Source organism: Petaurus breviceps, unplaced genomic scaffold (genome assembly GCF_028583685.1).
Source record: "Petaurus breviceps papuanus isolate PSGF00001 unplaced genomic scaffold, PetGlider_PUasm1.0 112, whole genome shotgun sequence".
NCBI lineage: Eukaryota > Metazoa > Chordata > Mammalia > Diprotodontia > Petauridae > Petaurus > Petaurus breviceps.
Genome location: NW_027185601.1, coordinates 1,754,351 through 1,780,634, shown reverse-complemented (window position 1 = coordinate 1,780,634; position 26,284 = coordinate 1,754,351). Strand labels below are relative to the sequence as shown.

Genomic DNA, 26,284 nt, shown 5'->3' with positions numbered 1-26,284 from the left:
GTGTGTGTGTGTGTGTGTGTGTGTGTGTGTGTGTGTGTGTGTGTGTGTATTCCTCCGGACATTTGTATAATTGTTTATGTATATTTTAAGGGGTTATGATTAGAGAATATCCTATTAGAGAAGAACCTTTTATATTACATTTACTCAGTTATGAAAGAGCACCTACATATATTTTGTGAGGTATTTTTGCAGAGTCTACACTTTAAATCTGTGAATCAAGTGAAAGTGGTTCAGGAGCCATTCAGAGGGAGTCAGAAGGTGATTAATAAATGTTCATCCATTGACTCATACAAAAACCTCAATGAAACATGACAGAAATAATATTTTGAAATGAAAGAGTGAGTAATGGATACTGGCTCCCATATTTAGAAAGTTTTAGGTAATAAATGAAGATAAAGAAAATTTTCATTTGTCTCTTTTTTGCCCAGAGGCTTACAGAGCGCTAGGAACAAAGCAGGTACTTAATGCATTCATGTAAAATGAGTAAACTATTTATTTTTTGCATAAATGGGGGGGGCGGAAATGGATTGTCCACACTATTACATTTGTCCCTCAGGGGTAAAAATGATCATTGTTATTAATAATTATGTTCATAGCTGTATATAGAGCACTTGAGGGTTTATAAAGTGCTTTATATATGTTTTCATTTTACCTTCAAAACAACCCTATGAATTAAGCACAATGTTTATCCCCATTTGAGGATACTGAAATAAATCAGGATTCATTGACTTGCTCAGGGTCATGTAGCTTAGAAGTAGCTGAGGTCAAAATATAACTCAGGGTTTCTGATCCAAATTCAGTAATCAATTCACTCTGAGAGTTGCATTCAATTATATACAGTTACAGATCATATCATCATATAAAACAATAATATTTAAATTACTTTATCAGATATTTTATTTTAAATTTCAATTTTAACACATAAAAACCAACAGTATTGTATTCTTAAAAGTTGGAGCTATTTTTTCTCCTCTTGTTATCAGAAGTTAGTGGCCTTTATATCTAAACATTGTTGTAAATTCAATCATATTGCAACCCTAAATTGAACACTGTTTGGGCCTTAAAGGACTTCAAGTTATCTGCTACTTTTATGTTTATTTTAGGGTCCAGTGCCTGGGCAGTAGACATTAGTTATTTTTAAAATATTTTAATTCTACCCTTTCCCATGGTCATTGCTATGATGAATCCTAAGCTTCTCATAAAATACAGAGATTAAAAGGGTCCACTTTTGATTAAGGCCTGATCCTAATCTGGGGAATTCACACCAAAGTTAGAAATATGGAAGTGGTTTAGGCACCAACTCTCAAGTTTTTAGCTGTTTTGTTGAAGAGGGTTACTCTGGTGATACCACATTCAGCTCAGTCATAAATGGTATTTTAAATTAATCTCTTTTAAAATTTAAATTGTTTAGTTTTCCTACTAAAATTTTTCTTCTCTTATAGAACACAAAAATAAGAGAACTGTGTTTTTCTTTTTAACTTTTTATATGCTATCTAATTTATAACATTTTAAGTGTAATGCCCTTAAAAATGCTTCTATAAAGAGGGACCTTTTTATAAAATTGTAAATGGACTAGGTGATCATGAAATATATGGCTCCAAATCATCCCCTGTGGTTGATATATTTTTACCTTTTGTAGAAGTACTTGAAAATATTACTTGTTTATGCCCCCACATTAATAAGATCCTCTAACGTGTCTCTAGCTTAATTCAGCTACAGTCACCTAAACTCGGGGCATATAAGGAGTCTAAGCACCATTTTATGACCCCAAACTAATAATGAATGCTTCAGAAATAGTAGTCTTTGAATTTCATTAGAAGTCTTGAAGCAACACCCAAAGTGACCACTTGTTGCATATGGTGTAGTTCAAATAGAATTATTTTTTCACATATAGATCTAGCTGATTGTATCAAAGGTCCCTTTAAACCTTTAAAACGTGTGATTTGTCATAATATTGGAGTTTCTATCTCATATGTTTGTTGCTTCTTGAAGCATATGTTTCAAAAAGCTTAATGTTCTTTACATATATGAGTTGTTATTTTCCAGTTTTTTCAACTCCACTGGTACAAATACTCCCTTCTTCCATTCATGATAAATTACTAATTCAAGCAAGTGACTATCTTTCATTTATCTATAGGCTAAACTTCATTAAACAGACAAGGCTTACCACATTGGAAGGCTCTAACTTTTTCCTCTTGGCAAGATCAGTAATATTATTTCCATTGTAGTTAATGCTTTCCATGCATCCTTTGAAATTCTTTCTACTGTTGGTACTTGGCTTCCCAGAAAAAGGCAGACCTCCAAACGTTATCTTTGAGAAAGATGAAGATGTATAGAATCCAATATAAATATAATTTAAAAGTAGCAACATGAAAAAGTAGATATGCTACCCAGTGATGTAGGCTAGTCATAGAATAAAATGTGGACAAATAATTTTTATACTGAAAGCTATGTCAAAATGTCCTCTCCCATTTATTAGGAACATATTTGTACATTAATAAAAATCTTCCCTAAAGGGAATATTACTGCGGATTATCTAATTTCAAAAAGAATTAATCTCTACCAGTATCATATAATTGGGTGATGTTATTCTATACTTGTTGCTATTGTGTTGGGGGTTTTTGTCTATTTTTTTTTACAATTTTAATTGAAAATATTTTCTAAAAATATGAACAAGATAAGAAATCAAGGTACCTTTGCCACATAGTCTGTTCATATTTGAAAGTCAAGGATGGCATTTTCTCATTAATTATGTAAAGTATTCAGAACATCATGAAAGAGGCAAATATTAAATCTAGTAAAGAAACTATAGTAAGATTTTTGATAACACAGAAGTCAATCACGGATTTAGTAGTAGATGAAAAGAACAGTGGTTATATGTATGCATGCATGCTTATATGTATGCATGGCTACGTGCATGTGTACATATATATATACATAAAGATTTAAAATACACATGTGAATGTGCACATATATATCATATAATTTATATTGATTTGACAGCATAGAATACACAAACACATGCACATATGCATGTATATACATGTTTACATCACTGTGTATGTGCATATATAAGCACATGCACATATATACACATACATATTTTATATATACATGCATATGTAATAGTCCATGTATTATTTTGACTTTATAGAATATGGACATATGAAAACATGTGTTTAGTCCTCTCATATGAATTTGACATTGTTGTGGAATATATATGTATATAAATTATCTGTGTGTGCGCATGCATGTATGTATATTGTGTATGTATACACACATATACACATATAATATGTGTGTGCATATGCTTGTGTGTTATATATCTTACATATATATGACACTGTGGAATATATACATATTTATACACATATATCAATATCTAGATAGATAGATAAATAGATAGATAGATATATCTAATCAAAATAATTTAAATGCTTAAATCCACCTTCAAATTTTTTGAAAGGTTGAATATGGAGGAAGCACTATTATTTTTTACTTTTTTTTAAGACAGCAGATTTAGTTTTCTGTCTGTCACTTTGTGAGTTTTGTAGCTCTAAACTTTGTCTAGCATCATATTTTATAGGTATTTGAGGTGGCTGGAGCAGGAGTTCAGCCAAGTTCCTGCTTTTTAGTTTTCTTCCACTGTATATATAAACAGGTTTCTTATTTAAGTCTAGATTAGTCTAGATGATCTCTGAAATACCTCTCAATTCTAAGACTGCTTTATTTTAGGGAACTACTGATGAATCTGTGAATATAAATGCATGACAGAATGTCCAAGGGGCAACTCTAACTACATGGAGATGTATGTGGAGTTACTAAAGTTGGCCAAAGAAAACTGCATGCAATGTTGTGTTTATAAGACAATAGACTGAACTCTTTTCCAATGTCTTGACAAGCAAAAACAAACCAGAAAAAAACAAGAACACCACCAACAACAAAATTGACTGTTCATATAATAATTAAAGGATGATTAAAAAAATTAAAACTTCCCAAGACTATGAAAAGATTGAGGCTATGACTGAAATTCACCAAAACTGCAATTGAAATCATGAGCTCTAGTTGAGCACATTTACTCTATTGGGACTAGGCTATCCTCCTAAATTTCATTTGTATGAAGGAAAGGCACCCAATACTACCTCTGTCTTTAACAATAGTGTCAACTCCAGGCAATCTGACATCTCTGGGCCTCAGCTAATTCACATGAAGAATTAAAAGTACAAACTAGAGGATCTTTGCAATTTTATACCCTACAAATTTGTAGCTATACAAGTTTGCATCTGAGGGTTAGGTAGTAAATGAATCTTTGGGAGGAAGGAGTCTTTGTAAGTTTGAATTTTACCACTGTTACTGTTCAGTCCAATCTTCCTTTTCCTCTCATCTTGCAACACAAAAATCAGTAGTGTTGTTTGTTAAAAAAAATAATGATGGTGATTTGGCTTGTGAACTTCACAGGGTGAAGAATCCTATAAAATATTCTAGTCTTCTAGTCAGAAGTTATTTCCAGCTCTACTTTGGAAAAAAATGTCATAAGACAAATTGCATATTCAGATTATATCCTTGAATTGTCCAAGGTGGTCTAGTATTCTCTTAACATTTAGATTCAAACAACAATGGATTTAACCCTGTACACTCTGAGGGCTTTTATTCTTGGAAGGGCAGATAATTTATAGGGATTTGGTTAGCTTAGATTCACCACCAGTTCCAAAGAGTTTGGAACAGAGAGACCCAGGAAAAGTGTACTTTTTTTGTTCTCCACCATCAGTTTTGTAAAATTAATAAATAAATGAATTAATGGATAGAGAGAATCGGACACTCTGATTCCATAATAATAATACCTCCAATAACACATAAAACAAGTTTACTAATACTAAAATATTTAAAAATGCACAATTCTATTTAGATATTTTTGTTAGACTTTCACTTTCAGTTTCAAATTCTTTCCCCCTTCCAGCCCTTCCTCTACTCATTAAGAAAGGAAATGATCTAATACAGGAGTTTTACTTAAAGGCAATCCTTTTTCAAGATGTTAAATGTTTTCTTTCATTTCTATTAGAATTTTTAAAAAATAAAAATACAAATTAAGTTTAAAATGTCAAGGCTTCATATTTTAAACATAAGGTAAAGACCCCTGAGTCTTAGAGGACACACGAACAAATTATGAACCACTATTGCATGTAAAAGTATTTTTATATGCCTAAATACTTTCAGGAAACTCAAATGAATAGAGTTAGGAGTGAGAAATAGAGAAAGGAAACGGAAGACATTTGTAATGCAAAGAAATATTACATGTAATGATAAGCTATATACCTCTATACATGTTTGGACTGTATCAACTAGTAGGAAAAATAGTAGAGATAATAAAAGATTCACAAATGATGGGGGGGGGGAAGAATTTTCTAATAAGGGAAGAGATTTAAAACTGGAAAAGATCTAGGCCATCTAGTTCAAGGTACTCATTTTACCAATTAAGAAACCGAGAACTAGAGTGGCAAGTGACTTGCCTAAAGTCACAATGACAGTAAGTGTTAGAGTTAATATTTGAACCCAGTCATCTGACTCCAGAAAGAGTGGCTTTTCCATTGTTCTACACAGTTAATGGAGAGAGAAGAAAAAAAAAGAAGTAGAAAGCAACATGCATGTTTGGAATTTAAATTATTGGAGACAAAAAAAAAGAGTGAATTTAAGCTGACTTATTTTCAATGTTTCTCTTTTTCTGTCCTCCTTCCTCAAGAAATGAGTAGCAACATATTGTCCTATACTCAATAGTACAACAATAACAGTAATGATAGCTAGCTAGCTTTTACATAACAGTTTACATTTGCAAAGCAATTTACTTATGCTTGCTTATTTAATAAGACATATTTGAATAATACTAGCATTTAAGAATAATTATTTTAATTGATACTATTCCTTTTTTCATATACTTTTATTCTATGTATCACTCTAAGTTCTAGTGTACTTTCTCCCCTATATTTCTTTTCCATAAGTAGTAGATATAAATTGAATCTCCATAGAACTTATTAACTAGTTTTTTTTACCTTTACCAAGTTATTTAATATCTCTGTTTCATTTTTATTTTTAAATTGAGAAGGATTAGATAATCTCTAAAACCCCTTACAATTCTGAAATTTACTGATGCTTTTATTAATAAGGAAATGTGGTATAGGGGACAGCATCAGACAAACTGAGTTCTAGTTCTGTTTTGGATATTTATTAGTCTTGTGACCTATGAGGTCCCTTCCATTTTAAAATCTATGATACTACAACTTCAAACAGTTACTTAATCTTTGTGAGACTGTTGCCATCTTTAAAATAAAACGCTATCATTACTGGCTAACTTTCAAGACTGTTAAAAAAATTCAGGGTAATGGTTTTTATGAAAGAGATTTGAAAAGTGTAAAATACTATGTAAATATGAATATACTATTAATCCTGACTTTTTCAAGAACATTCATATTCATAGATTATTTAGTTGATCTTAAACTAGAATAGCTCAGCAAATAGTGACGTGGGTTATGTTGCGAAAAAATATAAAATATAAGAATTTGGGATTCATAGATTTTATTTTGTAAAATAAATAACTTAATGTGCTACTTTCTACATGACCAAGATACCTTTAATAAAATGTTGACTCACATATTCTCATTACAAAATCCAGGGTTACTATATTATATGGTGAGGAATCTGAATAGAATAATCAAAAAGTTTTATTTTCTAAGGAATACTTAGTATTCCTTAGAGTACAGTCATGGAAGCACATTGGGTCTATTTTCTGAGCTGCCTAAATACAGAGATTCATCACCAATAGGCTAGCCATTCGTTATTTAATTATTCAGGTATGGTAACGAGTAAAATAAAGAAAAACACAAAATGGTCCTCAGTTCCTTTCCACTTTTCAGGCAGGGACAATGGCAGAAAAAAAATGAAAGAAAATTTGAAGAGTCACACATTCAATGTGTGGATTTTAACTTAGTTGTTGTTACTTAAAATATGAGTTTCTCATTCATTGACCAAATGGATATACAACTATAGGAACTGTATCATACCAATTTTGACACATTTCCAAAACTAAAAGAAATAGAAATGAGGAAGCTGTTGCCTGCTTGGAAGGACAAATCAGAGATTCTCCTTAGAAAACCAAATAAAGGAGGTGGTATGGTTCTTTCTTGTTGTTGATGGTGATGGTGGTGGTGTTAATGTATTCAAAGGTGACCAGGATTGGAATTTAATGGTATATGTGTTCAGTCTTGTTTTAGAGTGCTTATAATAAGAACTTGCAAAAGATCACTTTGTGAATAATACTATCTTGTACAGCAATATCAGTTGCAAAATATGAACAGATAAAAAATTCTAGATCCTCCATCATCTATATACTAAAACTTGTTTTCTTTAGTGCACTGGTGGGAATAGCTGAGGATATAAAGAAATGTATTGGCAAATAAAGTCCAGGAATATGGAATTAGAAAGCCCTAAGACATGGAGACTATGCTCAAGCTTCATACATTTACCACAGATACCTTTAGTATCTGTGAGCCTTAGTTTCATCATTTGTAAAATGAAGTTATTGAAAAAGGTGGCCTCCAAGTCTCTTCTAGCTCTAGATCTCTGATCCTTTTAAGACTTCATTTAAGAAAAGGCTTGAAATGCCCTGGATATAGTGAGCGCTGGATAACATGGAAAACAATGAAATTGTTTTTATTGCAAAAGTCAAGATTGAGCTGTTCTGATCTAGGAATCATGCCTTAATGAACTGTATAGGTATCATCAGGCCACAGACTTGCTAATGCAAATATAAAAATTAGTATAAAGCTATAAGATATAATGAAGAGGAGAAAGAGGATATGGTGCACAATTAAAATCTTATTGTAAAAAGTTATATCTTATTTAATGAAGTAATTGATGATAAAATTAAGATAATTAAGAAAAAATAAAAAAATAAAATTTAGATAATTAAGAAAAAGGAAACATATATAAACTAAAATTATCCCATTTAACTTGTATTGCTACACCCTGAATTTTTTTTAACAGTCTTGCAAGTTAGACAGTAAAAGCTAGCCTATTGGTGATGAATATCTCTGTATTTAAGTAGCTCAGAAAGTAGACCCCATGTACTGGCATGACTGTATTCTAAAGGTCCAAAATAGATTGACAGTGCCCTACTTAGTAAGCACTTGTTTTATTCCACAAATGAGGGAAAAATACAGTGAAAAGAAACATCAATTTGGAATGTGAATTCAATTGTAAAATCTTACATAGAGGATGGTGGATTATTAGTTTATCACCTTATAAAAGAGACAAAAATTGTAGAGAATAAAACCAGTTTAAATGAAATTTTGCAAGAGACCCAACATAACAAAAGAATTCTAAGAATATTTATGAATAAAAATAGAAAGCAGAAAATAAAAAGTAAAATGGAAACTATATGGGCATATTTTATAAATTTTAAAAATACCACTAAGTTAACAACACAAACTTTACTATCACTATACTGAATATACTTACAGAAGAGATAGAGATAGCACTAAAGAGAGCAATGTACATTTATTCTAATATAGCTAATGTACTCAATTGCACATTCATTCTATTTTAGCTGCATTTTTTTTCTCTTTGTGTGTGTGAGAGAGAGACAGAGAGAGAGACAGAGAAACAAAGATTGAGAGACAGAAAGAGAAAGAAGAAAGAGGAATAAAGTGACAGAAACAGAAAGACAGAGACAGAGAAATAGGGAGACAGAGATGGAGAGGCACAGGGAGAGACAGAGATAAAGGGAGAGGTTCTTAAATAATCTAGAACACATTTTGCTCCTCTATCACTTGTGAACAATGTGAAGTATAGTCCAAGTTTAATATATATCTGCTTTGGTAATCAAGGAAAAAATATACATTGAATGGAAATACTCAAATAACCTCCATAAACTCATTACATTAAAAACAGCTTAGCACAAGCTAGAATTTATAATCATATATCATCCCTCAATCCTTGAGCCATATCCAGCATGCTTTATAATCATTACGTAGTCCTCTATATATGTATGTGTATGTATATAAAGATATGTATATACAAATTGGAATGCAGAATAGACATATGCTTATGCTTATATATGCTTATATATACATACATACACATGCACACATCACAATTAAAATATTAAACTAGAGTCAAACCTTCAGAATTCCTCTAGTGATCTTTTAAAGCTAACTGGGCAGTCATGATAACACAATGAAAAAATTCCTGCATGAAAATGATATTCATAGTGGAGTTTGGTCAATTAATGCTTTTCAAAAATAGCTCAAGTAATATCTATAAAAATTAAAATCATAATATGTGAATGTTTGATCATTTTGAAAAAAATTGACATTTATTTTGGCATGGCAAATGACTTTTAAATTTGAAAGCTTTCTTGGAGTCATGAGAAAGAATTGGTGGCATAGGAAAGCATGTGGTAGAGAGAAAGCTAAATGTGAAGAAAGACATGCTTAGGTTCCATAAAATGGAGTTGTTCAATATAGTCACCCCCATGTGATCATTATTTACATCAATTTATTTACCTCATAATCCAAGTCCAGATAATCAAATTCTCCATTCGTCCGAAAATGTTGCAAATGCCTATCCAGAGTCAGGTTGATGTTCCGTCCATGGCGTTCAATAATAACAGAATGCCAGTGGTGATCATCTAGCAAACTTCCTGTCATCACAGATGTATGGCCATATATGGAACCAAATTGGTTGCTCCCTGATTGATGTGAAAAGATCAAGGAAATGAATGAATGGCAGACTTACTGAGGATAAGTTCATTTCACATTCAATGTCATCTAACTCCTATATCTGACTCTCAGGGAAATTAGCATAGAAAATTGCAATGTAACTGTATTTAAAGATGGTTTTGTTTGAAGCATATTTAACATTCTCCACAATGGAAAAAAAATTTACCCTATTTTTTAAGCCATAAAAAGAAAGAAACAAAACTTCAATAGTATCCATTAGTAAAAACCTAGCTCTAAAAGTTCCCAAAGTTGAAAAGTTTAATTGATGTACTGAAAAGAATACTGATCTTAGAATAAAGAGATATAGTTTCAAGTCCAGGTCCTAGTACTAAATAGTTGTATGACTATTGGTAAGTCAGTTAACTTCTTTGAACCTGTTTCCTTACTTATGAAATAAGAATGCCATACTATCTGACTCAGACTTATTGTGAGGAAAGTACTTTGAAAACCTCAATTGTATATGTTGGAAATACCATTAATGTATCTGTAATTTTTAGCTGCCAAAATAAAATACCACTTAGCTTCAAAGAGTAAGGGGAATGAAGTGGCCAGGATTCTTAGAGTATCCCTTGCTAACTGAAAAGAAGAACATCATACTGTTTACAAAGAATTCAGAATGAGCAAATACCTGGGATTTCCTCATATTTTTTTCCCCCTGATATGAAAACATAAAGGACAGATCAAGGAACAAAGAAATAGAAGGGAAAATATAAAAAAGAAAAAGAATGTCATGAGACACTGAAAAGGGAGGGAGGCCTTTTCTGAGACCAATTATTTAACAAAAAACGAATTATGAAGAAAGAGAAAAACATCCACTATCTATGGCTTTTAAGGGGAAAATGAGTAATTGCTTTTAACACTAAAGCTTCAAGTGTTTGCTGGGAAGTAAATGACACACAAGGCCTCCGATGACCAAAAACCTCTTAATGTGTGATATAGTATGGTACAATGGGAAAGGTTTTTAAAAATAAATCAAGAATGATGGATTCTAGCTCTTATGCTGGTACTCATTATCTATATGACTATGGAAAAAATCATCTCAACTCTCTGGCTCTGAGACTCTTCCCCTATAACATGAGAGCATAGGTATCAAACAAGCTACTCGTGGCAACAATATTCAGGGTCTAAGTAGATTAAAATGTAATTGGGAGATATGTAACAAAATGGAAAAAAAATACAACAGAATATAGATAATGTTTGTTTGTGGCTTTCTAAGTGAGTATCTGGCCTGTAGGGATTCTTCTGTACAGTAAATAGCCCCCATTTCTATATGAGTTTGATAGCACTGGTATAGGGAATTTTGAAAATTTCCTGAAACTCTAAATCCATGATCCCATGATTTTAAATAAAACACTCTCCTTACATTCAAACAAAAATAAATCAGTTATATAGTTATTATGTAGAGATGACTGTCTACTGTCAATCAGGATGAAATATTTAAATTATCACATTAATACAAATGATTGTTCTTTATGTGCCTAAATCTGAACCCAAATGTTTCCTCAATAATGGAATTTCCTTTGTAAAGGACAATAATTAGAAGGTATAGGAATACTTATATAATTGCTTTAGGATATGTGTGCCTGTTAATACAATTTTATTTTATAGTATTTAAAGATATATGTATATTCACATCCAAAAATATTAATGGGTTCTATGATTCCATGACTGAAGGAGACCTTTCATAGATGAACTCACTCTCCTAATACAAATTTGCCACTATAAGTATCTCTTCATCTTGTAATTTGTGATCATTGTCACAGCAATGAGAGGTTAAATGAGTTGATCAGAGTTACTCAGGATTTAAAATCAGGTTATTATTTATAATTCCATATGGCCTTTCTATATTGTATGTAATTGGTGAAAGATTGAGAGAGAGAGTGAAAGAGAGAAGAAGAAGAAGAAGAAGAAGAAGAAGAAGAAGAAGAAGAAGAAGAAGAAGAAGAAGAAGAAGAAGAAGAAGAAGAATCACATGGTGCAGACAAATGTTAGAATGAGATATCAAAAGAAGCATGATTAGGAGAGAATAAAATTCTACCCAAACCTAGAACAATATATATAATATTTATAAGGAAGGATGACCTTTCCTAACATATCAAACAGTCCCTTTTCTTTTATTAATAAAGAAAATTTTAAAGGTGCAAATAATTTTCCTATTGATTAACCTGCAGTTAATATATTATAGATAAGGATATAAATATTGAAAGGTCATAAAAACATAGCTTTTAGGGGTTTGTATCATTTTTAAAATAATAATGATATCAACATATTATATTTCTCTGGTTTTCCTATCTTACAGCACTTACACATTTATGTGTTTATAAGATAAATGCAAACAACCAAATGTTAGCAGAAGAAAGAAATCAAAAGTATGAAAGGGGAGAAAAATCCCACTATAGCCTCAGTACTAACATCTATGAAATATTATTTTCATAATTTTTTAGGCTAGAAGGCATAACAGAAGCACCTAAAATATAAGCATGAAATTAAAGAGGATCAGTAGAATGCTAAGCTCCCAGTCCTTTTATTAAATATGTTTCCATTTGTATCCCCAATTCAAGGTGTACCAATTTTCCTCTGGAAGAAGAGTGTTCCCCTAGGAAAAGAGAATGAACTTTGCTCATAATTACATTTGGTTAGTCTCTTTCCCTCAGATAATAATGTTGCACACATAATGGAAAAGAAACACATGGAAGGTAAATAGATAGTTTTTGACTTGATCAATTTTAAGACAACCCCTCCCCCCCACACACACATTAACTTTGAACTAGTCTGCTTAGTTGTACAAGGAGGTAGTGACAATAAGCTAAGAGGGATAATGAAGATATTCCCAACTGGAGTGGGAAACATATTTACTTTTTCCTTTAATCTGTTTCACTGTATGGTTTGTAGGCAAGCAGAAATGAAGAAACAATGATCTGTGGATGTATTTAAGACATAACCACAGAATCACACACACACACACACACACACACACACACACAAATACCCAAAACTTTCCTCATGAAAATGAAAATTGTTCTTGTTATTTTAACATCAATTAGGAATATTCTGCATATATAATTGTCCCAAAAGATACTGAAACTAGCATTTTAATGTTATAGCTAAATGCCACTAAAATATTATAAAATCCTGTAGTTACATCATTCAGCCATTACTATTCCCATAGATATGCCCCCTATCAAATTGTTTCACCAAATTCAGTGCTTTTCTAAAATAGCAAAATAATATATGTTCTCAGAGATCATTCTGTTGAGCCTGGATTAGAGATTCTGTGACTAGAGATAATCTCATTGACTGTCATAATGCAAATCTTCAAATTTAAAGGGTGAAGACTTTTTGTCATTTCCTGTCCAGAATTATGCAACATAATTATGGGAAATTACTTTTGTGACTATTAGCATATCAGGGAAGGAGAGGAGCAAGGAATAAAGTCTATCTAACTGCATGAGATTACATAAGCATGTTTTTTTTTAATTTATGTTAAAGTCAACATATATACACTTTTTTTGTATTTTTGGAGGGGGGAAGGCAGGACAACTGGGGTTAAGTGACTTGCCCAATGTCACACAGTTAGTAAATGTTATGTGTCTGAAGTCACATTTAAACTCAGGTCCTCCTGATTCCAGGGTCAGTGCTCTATTCACTGTGCCACCTAACTGTCCCAATATACATACATTTTGCAATTCTATTTCAAGTGTGATGGATGCACAAAGCTTTTTTAAAAAGAGAGAAAATTACTACTATGCTGTCTGAATTCTCTATCATCTGAATATCTGGATAAACTTGCCTTATTTGCAAGAATGGAGGGGAATTACCTCTTTTCAGATTAAAAGAACATAAAGAAATGCAAATGTGTACAGTAGAATTTTGTTATGATCTGATTTTTGCTATTGTTCTTTTTCTGTTATTATATTTGTGATTAATATTTTTGATGTAGACATCAGATCAATTACATATAAAGATGTTCTTGATAAGGATACTTTCTGTAACAACTCATACCATTAATCAAATCAAAGACCTTCACCCCCCTCTCCAAAAATATCCTTATACAAGGAAAGTCCAATTTCATAGGGCTAATTCAGAACAAAGGTATAAATTGTAGCATTTATCTCTGTGTCTTTAAGAAAATTACAGCATAGGTGAAAGAACATTAGACCTGGACGCAGGAAAACCCGAGTTCAAATATGCTCTCAGACACTTATAAGTTGTGTGACCTGAGGTAAGTCAGCAACATCATATGAACCATTTCTCATTGTTTAAATAGTTTTGACACATCAATCCCTTTCCAATAAGTAATGACCCTCTCCAGCCTTCCCACCCCCTCCCCTGCCAAGTGGCTTGAAGACATTTCTTAGTTAAGTGGATAGATTGCTGAAGTTGGAGTCAGGAAGACTTGGGTTCAGATTTTGCCTTTGGCAACTACCAGTTGAGTTTTCATGGGCAAGGCATTCAAATATTTTTAGGTTTCATGAGCTGCTTCTCTAACTTACCTTTCTTAGTAAAATGTAGGGATCCAACAAAAGTCAGTAATTCACATTATGAATTCAAAACAGGAAAAATAAAATTAAATAAAAGGAATGAAAGGGTTGGTGCCTACCCAGGTTTAAGTTGAGAACCAGTTTGGCTTTTTTCAGTTCCAACGTAATATAATCTCCTTGTTGCCCTTCTCCATGGAAGATTACCCCTTCACTCTCAGAGGTTTTAAATTTCAAAGCAATGACATCTTTCAGAGTTTTCATCTTCTTATTCTTGAATCTGTACGGTAATACAACATGGCCATCAAAATTGATAACATCGGCCCCTGAGGGAAGAAGTAAATAACATTGTTGCTGAGTCATTTTACATTGCCATCCAGTGTCCAGCAAACACACTTCCAATGAATTGTAGTTATACCAGTTCTATTTCTGTTTTTTCTAAATATCTGCTATTAAATTCATGGGTAAATTTGTTAAACTGGGTTTCTCTTCTTTCTAAATAGAAACTGGACAACATTACCTCACATAGTTTTTATGAGTAGTTAATAAAATTCCTACAAATAAAAAATACTGTATCAATTTTAATATTAATCACTTATATCCAATTAATATGGAACATATTAAACATCTTTTTTTTTTAGATAAGAGCTTAATGGAGGAAAAATTAAAATGGCTGTCCCCTATGAAGGAATTACTTATAGTGTGTTTTTTTTTTTCTTTTTGCCATGGATGAGGACATTTCTTAATCATTTTCACAAGAAATTTGTCTCTGCCAATTTACTTTGCCCAACCAAAAGAGGAGTAAGAAGACTTGCTAAATATTATTTAATGATACAACATTTTTTCCTAATAGGTTTTCTCCTCCATTCATCTTTCAAATACCCTTCTACCTTTATCTGAGTTTAATGACTAATAAAACTTTGGGAACCATCTTCGTGTTCACCCCTGGGCATCATATCTGTCCCCAAATTATTGTTAGCTCTCAACATCGAAAGAGGAGTCAAGCTGCAATCTTTTCCCCTACATTAAATGAAGAAATTTTAACTTCCCAAATTAAGAAGCATATGTGCTTGCATGTATTTGAGGGTAGCAAATAACTAAATTATAGTGTAAATTCTTTGCTATTAAATTGTACAAATGTTTTCTACTATTTGCCATATAAATGCACATTATTGGTGTTGTAGTTGTTAGAAGATTTGAAAATGATAATTATTTTATAACCTTTTCTAAAGTAGAGATAAAGGGAAGCAATAGATAATTTTTTAAATATTTTGAAAGGATTCTGCTAGCTTCACTAATATTCAATTAAAAAATTCCATCATGAAATTGCTGCTAAACTACATCACGACAAAAAAAAAAAAAAACAGGCAAAATCGTGTGATGCTAGTGTTTGTGAGCCTAGACTTGAATTCTCTCCTTCCTCATTACCACCTCTTACATTTCTCAAACTTTCCAGACTTTCTAAGCCCACTGTATGAACATTTTCCTATAAAGAGATTTCCTGAAAAATCTCATTCCCTTAGATTTTAGTATTAGCCTCACTATCTACCAAATACTATCTATGTACTTTTATTAAATTATCTGTGTCCATGTTGTTTCTCAAAAGTAAAATTTAAATTGCTTGAGAGCAGGAACTGTTTTATTTTCCCCTAATATTATGAGCTATCTCTATATGTGTTTGCTGAATTGATTTAAATTAAATTGTTACAGCAAATCAAGCCAATAAATAAAAATTTAAAAAACAAACAAACAAAAACTTCCTTGACATTTGTTTGGCTGAATCTGGTTTAAGGAGGTATGGCTTTGAATTACAGCTCTGCCAATTATTACCTGCATGATCTCTGAGCCTCCATTTCCTTATGTGTAAAATGAGAGAACTAGACAAGATGATATCTGAAATCCTACCCAGATAAACATCTACGATTCTATTTAACAAGGCTTTATGAAATGTCTACTTAGTACAATGTACTTTGTTAAGGTCCTGGGTATATAGACACACACACACACACACACACACACACACACACACACACACCGTTTTTGCCTTTAAGAAAGTTACATTCTGCTAAAGGAGAATTCCTTCAATCCTATGATCTATCCATTTATTTACAATTATTAGATAACATTAATCAATTTAAAATATAAAAATTAACATTTCCTTTTTATGCCACATCTTATTTAGTTTTTATTTCACCTTTAGAACCCCAGTAAAATAAACATTTTCTGTCATTTGAAAATCATGCTATCACATTGCAGCATTTAAGGTCATCTCTCTCTCTCTTCAGCCAGGACTATATTTATACTAACCTAGATTAAGTAATAGAATAGTTCATACTACTTTGAATGTCACCAGGGAAATACGTCCAAAATTCGCTTTCTAGGCCTCTGGTTCTAGATCACTTGTGTTAATAGCAAGACATTTAAGTTAGGGTTATTTTGTCTTATAAATGGTACAAAGTACTTCAAATATGTCTTTCTCCTCACTTGCCAAAGCATTACTTGAGATTAGTTTTCCCTGTACTCATTCAGGGAATTCATTGTCCTCAGAACCTTTTCTCATTAACAATATTTCAAACCTACATGTTTATAATGTTTTTTTTTTCTGCTTCTTACATGAGGCTATAGGACATACAACATCCCATCAGCACAAGTAAAGGAGGAAAATAAAATCTAAAACAGGAATGAACAGACTACTTTAAGCTTTCAATTTCATTTCTGCTTATCATAATTTTATACCTCCCCATAAAGAGGAATCTGAATCCACAGATCTCTAGGGGGGAAATCAGCCACTAAATTTTACCTTCTGCTAAGATCACAAAGTGAATCCAATAGGTGGATTGGCTAAAAATCCCGTCACAGTGAAATTTCTACTGCAAATATCATTTGTGAAGAAAGGGAAAATAAAAGAATGGGGGGAGGGGTGGTACAGAATACATGAAATTTGATTTCCAGTCTTCAGGTAGAGTTTATAATCTAGCAGATGGAAACGAGAATATGAAAATCACTGAGAGGGGGAAATATTTAGAAGAGAGAGTCAGGTCTAAAGTCAATGCTATACAACTTAAGATTGAATAATAACATTATTAAAATATTTTTCTTATATATTATTTAGAAAAAGAGCATAGTGAATTATCAGAGAGACTATATTCTCAGAACCTTACCAAAAACTCCTTCCACATTTTCTCCTAAAATTTACTAAAGGGAGTGGAATGGTGATAATCTAAGTGAGGTCAAAAGCTTTGATCCTTCTTTGCTCAAACTTAGAGGCAGTGAAAAAAAAAATCACATAGTCTATTTTGTTTTGGCCTGAGACTAGGTCTCCCTATTTTGCCTAGGCTGGAAGTTCAGAGGCCACCCAAAGGCCTAAAACTACTACTACCTGGCATGGATGCTCTGACAATGTTCCATTTCTTAACTGGGCCAGAATTCAGCAACCAGAGACTCAGTATACTTGTGCCAGACTTAGAATGAACACATCAGCTACCTTGGCCCTACTATAGCCCAGAACTACTAAACTCAAAAAATACTTAATATCAGTCTTCATGGTGGAAGAGATTATAGGCATGTACCATAACTTTTGATCACAGTCAATGTTTAGAGACTGGAGGAAATATTCTGGGAAGATGGTGAAGTAGGTCAGAAAAATTTTAGGTCTCCAAATTTCTTCCATAAACAGAATATTGTCGTGAAATAAATACAGAGAAGCACAAATAAAGGTGTAAAGCAGTTGTTTTCATAGGACAATTTGAAAGATCCTCTGAGAAGACTCCAGGGGATGAGGTTTGTCCTGAGTGAGTGTAATGGGAATGTAAATATTAAGATGTTCCCTTGGCCCTAGGCTTAAGTGCACCTAGAGCCTGTGGTAGGAGGCTTGTTTTTCAAGAGGTACTTTGTGATTGGGCAGAGGGTCAAGAGGGTTGTTACATTCTCTGAGCTTGGAGAAGGCTATATAATCCCTTATCTGAGGCTTTGCTTTGGGGCTCACTTTGAGAAGTGTTGTGTGATTTGACCAGATGAAACTCTGGGCAGCTGTTGAGAGCCCCCTGGCTTTGAAAACCCAGATGTTGATGCTTCCCTCTCTGGTAACTGTGATTTGGTGGAGGCCTCTCTGCTTGAAATGTTTCTGTCTGTATACTCTGAAGTTCGGGGTGCTGACTTTTTCCCCTCAACTAGGTAAATGATATATTTGATTGATTAAAGCAAGATTGTTAACCCATTTTAAGTTGCTTTCCTTCAGAAAAACAGATCTAAGAACTTGTGTTGGCAGCCACCCTGGGGTGCTTGCTGCTCCAGTGAGGTGTAAACACTTCTAGGTCAACTTCACTGAATCCAACCAACAACAGTCCTGAGGGAAGCAGACTAGGCTTCAGGAAATTTTACCTCACAAACTTTCATCTAAAGAAAACAACAAGCACTAAATGAGGCAAGACTGAAGAATTCCCTGCTGTTTCTGGAAGTCAGGGCTAGCAGTGATAACGAGTTGGGATCCCTGGCTGTAGGCTCTGGCTGTGGTTGAGGAGAAGTGACCACAAACCCCATGAGTACAGTACTCCAGGGAGCAAGAACGTTTTCAGGACAGCATGACTGGGACATAGGGGAGCAAGGGAGGAGTCCCTAAGGTTAAGCCCCTGGACAGATTTCAGAAAATAACACTAAGAAAGACTTGAGGCTAAGGCAACATTACCCACAATTTGGGATTAAGACTTATTATTATTATGCTAAGCTGCTAAAAATAAAATAAGACAACTTAAAAATTTAAATGAGCAAGCAAAAGAAAATAAAACCCTCTATTCAAGCCTTACTGGCCCTGTCTCTTACGTGATCACATTTAAATCTCTTATATTCTAGGAAATGCCCCATAGTAGTATCTGTTTTTACTGTCATGTTTAGTACACTTTAACTGTTATTTGAGTAGAAGATAGAATTGTACTCAAAATAAATGGGATTGATGTGTAAAGTGCACTAATGTAGAGGCTTGGAAGGAAGTCCAGGATATGAATTAAATTACTCCATTCATAGTTGGATCACATTCTAGGAATTTGTTGTTTCATCAAAAATTAGTAGGATTCATTTTGGCCCCTAAAAGCTGGCACAAAAGGCTGGAGAGCATAGTCAAAAGAGAGATAGCAAAATATACAGGAACAATTGAATTTAAGTCTTCCCTGCACATATTTTGTATGTGTCTAGGGGCAACACTTTAACTCAAGTGCACTAGAAAACTTTCTTAAGACTATAAATTGAAGAAAAATAATTAATCTGTATGATAAATGGAAATTTCTCACTTGGAGTTCTCTAGGGAAATCTTATCTTAAATCTTCTTTCCCCCACCCCCCCAAAATTTATTAAATTCAGCTCCATCTTCCTCTAACTCAATACTGGACACATTCCTAAATAGAGGCAAAAAGATGGATTAGATTAATTCTCAAATTCACCTTCCAGAACTCTAATTTTATTTTTTAAAAGCCAGTATTAATATAACTCCTAAACCTATATTTTTTTTAAGAAACTAAATTAAACCAAATTCATAACTGGTTATTTGCATGATTAATTCCTTTTTAAAGCATTGTAACTATCAGGCTACTTTCTATTTGAAACATAAATTCAAATTTGTTCAACAATCATTCCTCAGATGATTGGTTAAGTGATTTGCCTACAGTGATACAGCTAGTAATTGTTTCAGGAACAATTTGAATCTAGGTATTTCTGAATCCAAGTCCTATTCTCTACCCACTCTGTGACCTAACACCTCTAGAATAGAAATAAACAAATCGGGTCTTCCACAGTGAGGGAATCAATGGAGATCAGTGTAAGGGTTCCACAGAGTTAAACAGTAAAATAAGGAATGATTTCTTTGCTGAACAGTTTCCAGATGATTAAACACACAGTCCTTGGCACTCAATAAGCACTTAATAAATACTGATCAGTTGACTGACTTGTATAAGTCCTACCTACCTTTACCTCATTAACAATATCAACTCTACGTCATTTACTGATAAATATTTATGCAAATGCTAAGACAGCTATGGTAGATTTCTGAATGTGAAGAGACAGTAAACACTGCAATTTTGTTCACTAATGGAAATATTCTACATTAGGAGTGGGGAACCTGCAACCTGCAAGCCTTCTAGGCCATTGGGTATGACTTTTGACTGAGACCAGGTTTTACAGAACAAATTCTTTTATTAAAGGGATTTGTTCTATGAAGTTTGGATTCATTTAAAGGGCAACACTTGAGGACCTAGAAGGCACATGTGGCCTCAAGGTCACAGGTTCCTTATCCCTGTTTAATCATTTGCTGATCATGGTACATTCACATTAGATGAATTCTGAAGTTATTCTAGGACTGATAAGTTGTAGATTGTTTATATTCATTTTATAGCTATTTGTTTAATTTTCCTTTTGTATTTCTGCAAATAAGGAGGATTTTGTTTTCCTTTTAGAGTTTAGTTTCTCAGGATCCATGGCCATGGTGATGTCTAGTTTCCAGGTGTTAGATAATAACTCCCAGAATAGCCCCAAGGATCCTAGACAGTAATTCCTAGAATAATAATGATAGACAGTCCTACTGAGACTGAGAAATTGGGTGACACAATGTGCTATTTACTATGCTTATGTAGAATGAAGATATAGCTAAAGTTAACCTGTCAACTCATGGTTAATGCTGGCTAGATGCCTTCTTTGTTGCCCTATAAAGCAAGTGGGCGCTGGTCTTTGAGTGGGGAACCATATAGGGGAATCCATTTGGGAATTGAGTAATGCATGTATCTGACTCAACCAATGGCTATTGAGACTTGAGGGGCTTTAGGAGAAAGTACAAGCTGGAATGTTGCCCCCATTGAGATGTAGGGGTGGGTACCCCTCCCCCTCTTCTTGTCAGCCCCTCTGATTAGGTAATGCTGTAGGCGCTGGTGTTCCTATTATCAGCAACCCTTTTGAGAAGACTAGAATAGAATAAAATAAGATTATTAACCTCTCTGAAGCTGTCTCCCTGTCTTTCCTGTGTGACTAGAGAAAGAGTGAACCTGCTAGAGGCTGGAGTCCCAAAACTCCAGTGCCTCCAGTGTGTTATCTGTGAAACAATTTCCAATATCTAAAACAATGTTGGGTACATACTAAGTGCTTAATGTCTGTTTAAGTTCCTTATTCTGATGAAATGCTAGATGCAGTCCAGAAGAGATAATTTGTCAATATTTATAAATGTATATACTTAAATATAAGTGAGAGGTAATATTGTATTAATGTAATAGTAATGTAATTTAATTTGTCACTGAATAAAATGGAGAGCACCTATGCTGGTATTTTGAACCTTGGGAAATTGCCTTTACTTGGCATTACAATTATGGATAAAGAACTGGCCCTGGAACCAGGACTGCCTATGTTTAAGTCTCACCTATTGTAAATACTTGCTTTATTATGCTGGACAGGAGAGTTAACCTCTCAGTGTTGTTAGGATGCTCTCAAACATTCCAAATTGCAGAGAAGGTGTGTATCTGCAAGAACAGGTTTCTATATGCACATGTTGTATCTCTTGATAGAATATGAGCTTCCTGAGGGCAGAAATGATTTATTTTTTATCTTTCTATCTCAAATCTCTACCCTAGTATGATAAGAAGTAATAAAAGTTTATTTTATGCTTAAGGGGAAAAAAAGGATTGAAATTCCCTCTAAACTATTCTTCATTAATAGCAGAACAATCTCTGAATTAATAAGAGATGCATAACTTTGGTTATTAAGAATAAGTTGGCCTGTTTGTAATGAATTCTAAATGTGTGAATAAATATGAAAGTGTAATTAGTTATTGTGATAACACACACCCAAAACACTACATTGTCAAAGAAAAAAATTATAATATATTTTGAACAATACATAGCATTATATTGCTATATATATCCTCAACAAATACTAAGTTGGACCCAGAAAAATATGTTATTGTACAGTAAAGTAGTTTGTGATAACTATAGCTGTTTTAACTAACACACATGTGTCTGTATGTATATGAGTATACACACATACATGCACACACATCAGAAGATCAGAATCAGAACCAATCCATTTCTTAGCAGAATTATAGCTCCTCTACAGCTGAAAACTCCAGGATAATAAGCAATTTCTGAAAATTAGCATACAATCTATTTCTAGAAAATCCATGTGGAAGCTACTTTTATTTATTTCTTTACAGCAGAAAGGCAAATGATTTAGACTCTCTGATACTCTGAGAACAATTTTGTTTCACCTAAAATCCTCTTTGAGATTTGACTTAACTAAATTTTCTGCAGTAGGAAAGATTAGTAGAAATATGGATCCCAGGTAAATGTCACACAGATGAAAAAAGACAAAAAGGCAGCAAAACATTCTCCCTGAATGTTCTATAGTTCAAATTATCCTTGACATGCATCCTACGTAACTTTCTACTATTTCTCCTAGCCCTGAGTCCCTGTCTGATTTGAATTGAAAATGGTCACCACCAGCTTTACATATAATCAAAAAACTTGGTCCTATATTCCAGTCTATAGTAAGTTTTAAAATTCCAATAAAACAAGAAATGAATTTAAAACCTTGGCATTGATTACTCAGTGAACCTTAACAAAAGGAAGTTGAGTTTGAGTCTGTCATAAGACTGGATATTCTTCTAATGCAAGAGCTCATCTAAATATAAAGATACATAAGCATTTCTTAGTGGAAGATGATAGATATTCATTACTGTGAATGAACTAGAATTTTTGATCACTATCTATAAGCAAACTTTTCTTTCTATTGAGGCACAAAGTTTGGGCAGGGACTTTTGTTGAGATAAAAGAAAAGAAGAGAAATTTCTTTCCTTTAAGAAGCTTATATACTCAGATTGAATATACACATACCAGGAAGGCAAGTGATAGCTAAGGAATTCTGGAAACAATGCTAATGACTTATGTGCCAATTGTTTGACACCTGGAATTTTGGGGGAAAATGTCTTCTTAGTGATTAAAGGGACTCAGATGAACATTTGCACTAATGCCTCTCTCTTATGAATAAGAGTTTCTACTAACAAAAAGGAAAAAAAAAAAGCTGCCTTTAAGCATACTCTGGAAAAATTGTGCCCATAATAGAAAAAGTTAATACAAACCCCATTTTCTCATGTGTCTGTGGTGCCTAAAAAGAAAGCTCTATCTGTATTTTACTCTAAAATCTTGTTTTGTTACTCAAATTCACCTAAAGCTCTGGCTTTCACCTCCTCCAATACATGTAAAAATGACTAAACAAACTTTAGAGCTACAGAACCCAGAAAGTGACAAAGAGAAACACATCTTCTGTAGAAGGCAGCCCAGCAGGCCATCAGGAAGGAACTATCACACCAAACCCAGCCCCATGTGAGTTGTTTTGGTCCCTGGGTAACCCCAACCAACAGGGGCCAGAGTTGACTTCAGGAAAGTGAAGCACCAGCAACTGTGGCAGTTTCCAGATGTCTCAACCCATAAACACCAAAGACAAAGTAAAAGGTCAGTGTGGAACTCTGCTGGAACAGGGGTCTTTGACCTGCTTGGATCTGGATCGCAGTCTTTGGTAGAGGTCCTAGGGTATGTGGCCAAGTGCCAGAGCCTGTTGGGGCTGCAGAGAAGGTGTCCTCCTAATTGCTCTGGCAGCTTTGAAAACCAGAGTGATTTGGGACCAAGCTTTCTCCATTCTGAATGCAGAGTTCTACCACAGCAAAGAGTTCAAAAGTCAAGTAATTGACTGGCAACATGAGCAAGCAGAGGAAATGCAATCCTAACATAGATTCTTTTTTCAGGGACAAAAAGGATCAAAGCATGGAATTGGAGGAAGAGAACAAATTCAGAACTCCTGCACCAAAAGCTCCCAAGAAAAATATGAACTGATTAGAGGTCACTGAGTAGCTCAAGAAGGATTTTGAAAACCAATTAAGAGAAGTGGAGGAAAAACTGGGAAGATAAATGAGGATGATTAAGAAAATCAAGAAAAGCAAGTCAACAGCCTGACTGAAGAAAATAACACCTTAAAAAGTTGACTAACTCAAATGGCAAAAGATGCCCAAAAAGCCAATGAAGAGAAGAATGCCTTAAAAAGCCAAATTTACCAGATGGAAAAAGAATTTCAAAAACTCACTGAAAAGAATAATTCCTTCAAAATTATATTGGAGTAAATGGAAACTAATATTATGAGAAATCAAGATACTATAAAACAGATACAAACAAATAAAAGGCAATGTGAAATATTTCATTGGAAAAACCAATGACCATGAAAATAGATCCAGGAGAGATAATTTAAAAATTGTTGGACTACCTGAAAGCCATGATCAAAAAAGAGCCTAGACACCATATTTCAAAAAATTATCAAGCAAAATTGCCCTGATATTCTAGAACCAGAGGGCAAAATAGAAATGGAAAGAATGCACCAATCATCTCTTGAAAAGATCCCCCGACAAAAACCTCCTAGGAATATTATAGCCAAACTCCAAAGTTCCCAGGTCAAGGAGAAAATACTGCAAGCAGTCAGGAGGAAACAATTTGAGAATTGTGGAAAAAACTATCGGGATAACGTTAGACCCAGCAGCTTCTACATTAAGGGATCAAAGGGCTTGAATATGATATTCTGGAAGTCAAAGGAGCTAGGATTAAAACCAAGAATCTCCTACCCAGCAAAACTGAGTATAATGCTGTAATAAGAATGTAAATTTTAAAGATCTTCCCTGCCCCTAGGCTAATGTGCACCTGAAGCCTGGGGTGGGAGGCTTGTTTTTCAGTAGATACTTCTTGATTGGCCAGTGAGTCAATAAGGTTGTTACATTCTCTGAGCCAGGAGAAGGCTATATAAGCCCTGATGTGTAGCTTTGTTTTGGGACTCACTTTGAGAAGTGTTCTGTGAGTTGATCTGAATTCTGGGAAGCCGTTGTCTGGAGCCCCCCGGCTTTGAAAAACCCAGATGTGGAAAACCAGATGTTGACTGGGTATGGATGTAATGGTTGGACAGTTTGGAAAGCTGTCTACTTGATCTGTTAATGTCTTGATAATTCTGTCTGTATATTTTGAAGTTTGGGGTGCTGACCTTTTCCCCCTGAACAAGGTAAACGATATATGTCTGACTGATTAAAGTAAGCTTGTTAACCCATTTTGAGTTGTTTTCCTTTAACAAAGCAGATCCAAGAACCTGTATGGGCAGCAAACCCTGAGGACGCGCTTGGGGTGCTTGCTGCTACAAATGCTATGGGGGAAAATATGGTCATTCAATGAAATAGAGGATTTTCAAGGTTTCTTGATAAAAAAAAAGAGCTGAACAGAAAATTTGACTTTCAAGTACAAGAAGTAAAAGAAGCATGAGAAGGTAAATAGGGAAAAGAAATCATAAAAACTTATTAAAGTTTAACTATTTACATTCCTACATGGAAAAAGTGTAATTTTAACTTATAATACTTTTCTCAGTATGACAGTTGAAGGAAATATATATGTGCATATATATGTAGGTATGTATAAATAGATATATATGTATGTATAGGAAGGTATAGGTGTGTTTAAATATATATATGTTAGTGTGTGCATATGTATGTACATGTATATGTAGACAGAGGGCAAAGGACAAGTTGAATATGAAGGGATGAAAGCTAAAATATAAAATTAAGAGGTGAGAGAGGAATATATTGGGAGAAGGAGAAAGTGAGATTTATGTTAGGGTAAGTTATGTCATATAAAAGAGGCAAGGGAAAACTTACAATTGAGGGGAAGAGCAGGAAGGTGAAAGTGAATGGGACAACCTTACTCTCATTGAATTTGGCTTAAGAAGGGAATAACATACATGCTCAATTGGGTATCTTACCTCACAGGAAATAGGGGGAAAGGGGATAAGGGCGGGGTGATAGAAGAGAGGGCAGATTGGGGGGAAGGTTGTTAGAAACCAACACTTTTAAAAAGGGAAAAGGTCAAAGGAGAAAACGGATTAAGTGGGGGGGAGAAGGATGGAGGGAAATATAGTTAGTCTCACACAATATACCTACTATGGAAATGTTTTACATAATTACACATGTACAATGTATATGGAATTGCTTAT

General features: G+C 33.7%; 1 protein-coding gene across 1 annotated transcript in view; it reads right to left on the bottom strand.

The window, feature by feature from the left end:
* The window catches only part of LOC138157377 (contactin-associated protein-like 2), a 2,155,842-nt gene that overhangs the window by 1,549,138 nt on the left and 580,420 nt on the right, over positions 1–26,284 (bottom strand). The window contains exons 4-6 of the mRNA XM_069082919.1: positions 14,371–14,574; positions 9,555–9,739; positions 2,168–2,311 (exon numbers count right to left, since the gene is read on the bottom strand). Coding sequence (XP_068939020.1) covers positions 2,168–2,311; positions 9,555–9,739; positions 14,371–14,574 — 533 coding nt within the window. The remainder of the gene's footprint in view (positions 1–2,167; positions 2,312–9,554; positions 9,740–14,370; positions 14,575–26,284) is intronic.